Source organism: Oncorhynchus masou, unplaced genomic scaffold, assembly GCF_036934945.1.
Source record: "Oncorhynchus masou masou isolate Uvic2021 unplaced genomic scaffold, UVic_Omas_1.1 unplaced_scaffold_877, whole genome shotgun sequence".
Taxonomy (NCBI): Eukaryota; Metazoa; Chordata; class Actinopteri; order Salmoniformes; family Salmonidae; genus Oncorhynchus; species Oncorhynchus masou.
Window position 1 is genome coordinate 75,001 of NW_027015233.1, and position 7,500 is coordinate 82,500.

Genomic DNA, 7,500 nt, shown 5'->3' on the forward strand with positions numbered 1-7,500 from the left:
TCTCCTCTCCTCCTCTTCCTCCTCTTCTCCTTTCCTCCTTTCCTCCTCTCATAGGCCCTCCACTTCCCCCTCTTCCCCGTCTTCTCCTCTTCTCCTCTCATAGGCCCACCTCTTCTCCTCTCCTCCTCTTCCTCCTCTTCTCCTTTCCTCCTTTCCTCCTCTCATAGGCCCTCCACTTCCCCCTCTTCCCCGTCTTCTCCTCTTCTCCTCTCATAGGCCCACCTCTTCTCCTCTCCTCCTCTTCCCCCTATTCTCCTCTTCTCCTTTACTCCTCTCATAGGCCCTCCTCTTCCCCCTCTTCTCCTTTACTCCTCTCATCGGCCGTCCTCTTCCTCCTCTTCTCCTGTCCTCCTCTCATCGGCCCTCCTCCTCTTCTCCTTTCCTCCTCTCATCGGCCCTCCTCCTCCTCCTCTTCTCCTTTCCTCCTCTCATCGGCCCTCCTCCTCCTCCTCTTCTCCTTTCCTCCTCTCATCGGCCCTCCTCCTCCTCCTCTTCTCCTGTCCTCCTCTCATCGGCCCTCCTCCTCTTCTCCTTTCCTCCTCTCACGGGCCCTCCTCCTCCTCCTCTTCTCCTTTCCTCCTCTCATCGGCCCTCCTCTTCCCCCTCTTCTCCTTTCCTCCTCTCATCGGCCCTCCTCTTCCCCCTCTTCTCCTTTCCTTCTCTCATCGGCCCTCCTCTTCCTCCTCTTCTCCTTTCCTCCTCTCCCCCTCTTCTCCTTTCCTCCTCTCCCCCTCTTCTCCTTTCCTCCTTTCCTCCTCTCCCCCTCTTCTCATTTCCTCCTCTCCCCCACTTCTCCTTTCCTCCTCTCATCGGCCTTCCTCTTCCTCCTCTTCTCCTTTCCTCCTCTCATCGGCCTTCCTCTTCCTCCTCTTCTCCTTTCCTCCTCTCATCGGCCTTCCTCTTCCTCCTCTTCTCCTTTCCTCCTCTCATCGGCCTTCCTCTTCCTCCTCTTCTCCTTTCCTCCTCTCATCGGCCCTCCTCTTCTCCTTTCCTCCTCTCATCGGCCTTCCTCTTCCTCCTCTTCTCCTTTCCTCCTCTCATCGGCCTTCCTCTTCCTCCTCTTCTCCTTTCCTCCTCTCATCGGCCCTTCTCTTGCTCTTTTTTCCGTCTGTGTCTCTCAATCTGTGTGTGATGTCTGTTATTTGCCTTCACTTTGTCTTCCATTGTTCTTATAAGGAGTTGTTGTTGTGATGTCATCAGGATGCGTCGGTGCTGACTCTGATATCGTACCGGGCCCAGTCCATCCAGCCAGCTAAAGACGGGTGGATCCAGAGCCTCCACCGCCTTATGGAGAAGTTCTTCAGGTAACTGTATCGTGCTGTATGGTCGCCACGGATACCAACACAGGCAGTCGCCATGGAAACAAAAATCAAACTAAAAGTTGTTATAGGTGCCCGTTGAGTGATTGTCATTCCCGTCTTATGTTGAACATTATTTAGGGAAAGAAAGTTTGTGTTAAACTGCTTCTCTCTCTCTCTGTCTCTCTCTCTGTCTCTCTCTGTCTCTCTCTCTGTCTCTCTCTCTGTCTCTCTCTCTGTCTGTCTGTCTCTCTCTCTCTCTCTCTGGGTCTCGGTCTCTCTCTCTCTCTCTCTGGGTCTCTCTCTCTCTCTTTCTCTCTCTCTTTCTCTCTCTCTCTCTCTCTCTCTCTCTGTATCTCTCTCTGGGTCTCTCTCGCTCTCTCTGGGTCTCTCTCTCTTTCTGTATCTCTCTCTCCTCTCTCTGGGTCTCTCTCTCTTTCCCCCCCAGGAATGAGAGTCGTAGTGTGATCAGGATCAAAGTGCTTCACATCCTCTCCTTTGTCCTCAGCACCAACCGCCAGCTCTACGAGGTACTCACCCACTCACTCACCATCAAACTATTCTCCTTCACCCCCTCTCCCGTTCTCTCCATCTCTCCCTGCGTGTTCATTCTGTCGTCTCCTTCCCAGGAGGAGCTGATCGAGGTGGTGGTGGTTCCTCAGCTCAGTGGGATAGCAGAGGACAGAGACCTGGCTGTGAGGAGACAGGCTACCCAGCTACTGGTGGACCTGGCTGAGAGCTGTAGTACACACCACTTCACCAGCCTCCTGGACATCATTCAGAGGGTAGGAGACACACACCACTTCACCAGCCTCCTGGAGGGTAGGAGACACACACACACACCACTTCACCAGCCTCCTGGACATCATTCAGAGGGTAGGAGACACACACCACTTCACCAGCCTCCTGGACATCATTCAGAGGGTAGGAGACACACACACCACTTCACCAGCCTCCTGGACATCATTCAGAGGGTAGGAGACACACACCACTTCACCAGCCTACCGGAGGGTAGGAGACACACACACCACTTCACCAGCCTCCTGGAGGGTAGGAGACACACACCACTTCACCAGCCTCCTGGAGGGTAGGAGACACACACCACTTCACCAGCCTCCTGGAGGGTAGGAGACACACACCACTTCACCAGCCTCCTGGAGGGTAGGAGACACACACACCACTTCACCAGCCTCCTGGAGGGTAGGAGACACACACACCACTTTACCAGCCTCCTGGAGGGTAGGAGACACACACCACTTCACCACCCTCCTGGACATCATTCAGAGGGTAGGAGACACACACCATTTTACCAGCCTCCTGGAGGGTAGGAGTCACACACCACTTCACCAGCCTCCTGGAGGGTAGGAGAAACACACCACTTCACCAGCCTCCTGGACATCATTCAGAGGGTAGGAAACACACACAACACTTCACCAGCCTCCTGGAGGGTAGGAGACACACACCACTTCACCAGCCTCCTGGAGGGTAGGAAACACACACACCACTTCACCAGCCTCCTGGAGGGTAGGAAACACACACACCACTTCACCAGCCTCCTGGAGGGTAGGAGACACACACCACTTCACCAGCCTCCTGGAGGGTAGGAAACACACACACCACTTCACCAGCCTCCTGGAGGGTAGGAAACACACACACCACTTCACCAGCCTCCTGGACATCATTCAGAGGGTAGGAAACACACACCACTTCACCAGCCTCCTGGAGGGTAGGAAACACACACAGCACTTCACCAGCCTCCTGGAGGGTAGGAAACACACACACCACTTCACCAGCCTCCTGGAGGGTAGGAGACACACACCACTTCACCAGCCTCCTGGAGGGTAGGAAACACACACCACTTCACCAGCCTCCTGGACATCATTCAGAGGGTAGGAAACACACACCACTTCACCAGCCTCCTGGAGGGTAGGAGACACACACCACTTCACCAGCCTCCTGGACATCATTCAGCGGGTAGGAAACACACACCACTTCACCAGCCTCCTGGAGGGTAGGAAACACACACCACTTCACCAGCCTCCTGGAGGGTAGGAGACACACACCACTTCACCATTCTCCTGGAGGGTAGGAGACACACACACCACTTCACCAGCCTCCTGGACATCATTCAACGGGTAGGAAACAACACACCACTTCACCAGCCTCCTGGAGGGTAGGAGACACACACCACTTCACCAGCCTCCTGGAGGGTAGGAGACACACACCACTTCACCAGCCTCCTGGACATCATTCAGAGGGTAGGAAACACACACCACTTCACCAGCCTCCTGGAGGGTAGGAGACACACACACCACTTCACCAGCCTCCTGGACATCATTCAGAGGGTAGGAGACACACACCACTTCACCAGCCTCCTGGAGGGTAGGAGACACACACACCACTTCACCAGCCTCCTGGAGGGTAGGAGACACACACACCACTTCACCAGCCTCCTGGAGGGTAGGAGACACACACCACTTCACCAGCCTCCTGGAGGGTAGGAAACACACACACCACTTCACCAGCCTCCTGGAGGGTAGGAGACACACACCACTTCATCAACCTCCTGGAGGGTAGGAGACACACACACACACACCACTTCACCAGCCTCCTGGAGGGTAGGAGACACACACCACTTCATCAACCTCCTGGAGGGTAGGAGACACACACACACACACACACACCACTTCACCAGCCTCCTGGAGGGTAGGAGACACACAACACTTCATCAACCTCCTGGAGGGTAGGAGACACACACACACACCACTTCACCAGCCTCCTGGAGGGTAGGAGACACACACCACTTCACCAGCCTCCTGGAGGGTAGGAGACACACACACCACTTCACCAGCCTCCTGGAGGGTAGGAGACACACACACCACTTCACCAGCCTCCTGGAGGGTAGGAGACACACACACCACTTCACCAGCCTCCTGGAGGGTAGGAGACACACACACCACTTCACCAGCCTCCTGGAGGGTAGGAGACACACACACCACTTCACCAGCCTCCTGGAGGGTAGGAGACACACACACCACTTCACCAGCCTCCTGGAGGGTAGGAGACACACACACCACTTCACCAGCCTCCTGGAGGGTAGGAGACACACACACCACTTCACCAGCCTCCTGGAGGGTAGGAGACACACACACCACTTCACCAGCCTCCTGGAGGGTAGGAGACACAGACACACACCACTTCACCAGCCTCCTGGAGGGTAGGAGACACACACCACTTCACCAGCCTCCTGGAGGGTAGGAGACACACACCACTTCATCAACCTCCTGGAGGGTAGGAGACACACACACACACACACACACACCACTTCCCCAGCCTCCTGGAGGGTAGGAGACACACACACCACTTCACCAGCCTCCTGGAGGGTAGGAGACACACACACACACCACTTCACCAGCCTCCTGGAGGGTAGGAGACACACACACCGTTTCACCAACCTCCTGGAGGGTAGGAGACACACACCACTTCACCAGCCTCCTGGAGGGTAGGAGACACACACACACACACACCACTTCACCAGCCTCCTGGAGGGTAGGAGACACACACACACCACTTCACCAGCCTCCTGGAGGGTAGGAGACACACACCACTTCATCAACCTCCTGGAGGGTAGGAGACACACACACACACACACACACACACCACTTCACCAGCCTCCTGGAGGGTAGGAGACACACACACACACACACACACACACACACACACACACACACACACACACACACACACACACACACACACCACTTCACCAGCCTCCTGGAGGGTAGGAGACACACCACTTCACCAGCCTCCTGGAGGGTAGGAGACACACACACCACTTCACCAGCCTCCTGGAGGGTAGGAGACACACACACCACTTCACCAGCCTCCTGGAGGGTAGGAGACACACACACCACTTCACCAGCCTCCTGGAGGGTAGGAGACACACACACCACTTCACCAGCCTCCTGGAGGGTAGGAGACACACACACCACTTCACCAGCCTCCTGGAGGGTAGGAGACACACACACCACTTCACCAGCCTCCTGGAGGGTAGGAGACACACACACCACTTCACCAGCCTCCTGGAGGGTAGGAGACACACACACCACTTCACCAGCCTCCTGGAGGGTAGGAGACACACACACCACTTCACCAGCCTCCTGGAGGGTAGGAGACACAGACACACACCACTTCACCAGCCTCCTGGAGGGTAGGAGACACAGACACACACCACTTCACCAGCCTCCTGGAGGGTAGGAGACACACACCACTTCATCAACCTCCTGGAGGGTAGGAGACACACACACACACACACACACACACCACTTCCCCAGCCTCCTGGAGGGTAGGAGACACACACACACACACACACCACTTCACCAGCCTCCTGGAGGGTAGGAGACACACACACCGTTTCACCAACCTCCTGGAGGGTAGGAGACACACACCACTTCACCAGCCTCCTGGAGGGTAGGAGACACACACACACACCACTTCACCAGCCTCCTGGAGGGTAGGAGACACACACACACACCACTTCACCAGCCTCCTGGAGGGTAGGAGACACACACACACCACTTCACCAGCCTCCTGGAGGGTAGGAGACACACACCACTTCATCAACCTCCTGGAGGGTAGGAGACACACACACACACACACCACTTCACCAGCCTCCTGGAGGGTAGGAGACACACCACTTCACCAGCCTCCTGGAGGGTAGGAGACACACACACCACTTTACCAGCCTCCTAGAGGGTAGGAAACACACACCACTTCACCAGCCTCCTGGAGGGTAGGAGACACACCACTTCACCAGCCTCCTGGAGGGTAGGAGACACACCACTTCACCAGCCTCCTGGAGGGTAGGAGACACACCACTTCACCAGCCTCCTGGAGGGTAGGAGACACACACACCACTTTACCAGCCTCCTAGAGGGTAGGAAACACACACACCACTTTACCAGCCTCCTAGAGGGTAGGAAACACACACCACTTCACCAGCCTCCTGGAGGGTAGGAGACACACACACCACTTCACCAGCCTCCTGGAGGGTAGGAGACACACACACCACTTCACCAGCCTCCTGGAGGGTAAGAGACACACACCACTTCACCAGCCTCCCAGAGGGTAGGAGACAATGTAACCGTTGGAGGATGAGGGATGAAGCATGAGAAATGTAACCTCTCTCAGATTCATAGACAGAGCTGCGGAAGCAAGGATCAACCACCCATAAAGACAAATAACTCAGAATATCAGAGCGAGCATGTGGAAGTTATACTCTTCATGATTCAGCGGGTACCTATCGATCATTGGAGTCCTCTGAAGGATGCAGCAACTGCAGATAGTCCCTTTTAAAGGTATGAAAGGTGTTTGTTTGTGAGAGGTTGTTCTCTCTCTCGCTCGAATCCCTGCTTCTACAACTGCATTGCTTGCTGTTTGGGATTTTAGACTGGGTTTCTGTAGAATGGAGAAAGGGCTTCATACATACGTCAAATCAGATGTGATTGGTCACATACACAGGGTTAGCAGATGCTATTGGTCACATACACAGGGTTAGCAGATGTTATTGGTCACATACACAGGGTTAGCAGATGCTATTGGTCACATACACATGGCTAGCAGATGCTATTGGTCACATACACAGGGTTAGCAGATGCTATTGGTCACATACACATGGCTAGCAGATGCTATTGGTCACATACACATGGTTAGCAGATGTTATTGGTCACATACACAGGGTTAGCAGATGCTATTGGTCACATACACAGGGTTAGCAGATGTGATTGGTCACATACACAGGGTTAGCAGATGTTATTGGTCACATACACAGGGTTAGCAGATGCTATTGGTCACATACACAGGGTTAGCAGATGTGATTGGTCACATACACAGGGTTAGCAGATGTTATTGGTCACATACACATGGTTAGCAGATGTTATTGGTCACATACACACGGTTAGCAGATGTTATTGGTCACATACACAGGGCTAGCAGATGTTATTGGTCACATACACAGGGTTAGCAGATGTTATTGGTCACATACACAGGGTTAGCAGATGTGATTGGTCACATACACATGGTTAGCAGATGTTATTGGTCACATACACATGGTTAGCAGATGTTATTGGTCACATACACAGGGTTAGCAGATGTTATTGGTCACATACACATGGCTAGCAGATGTGATTGGTCATACACAGGG

General features: G+C 54.3%; 1 protein-coding gene across 1 annotated transcript in view; it reads left to right on the forward strand.

The window, feature by feature from the left end:
- The window catches only part of LOC135537956 (tuberin-like), a gene marked incomplete at its 3' end in the record, with an annotated part of 80,795 nt that overhangs the window by 21,324 nt on the left and 51,971 nt on the right, over positions 1 to 7,500 (forward strand). The window contains 3 exon segments of the mRNA XM_064963964.1: positions 1,201 to 1,304; positions 1,747 to 1,828; positions 1,928 to 2,083. Of these exon segments, the coding sequence (XP_064820036.1) occupies positions 1,201 to 1,304; positions 1,747 to 1,828; positions 1,928 to 2,083 (342 nt within the window).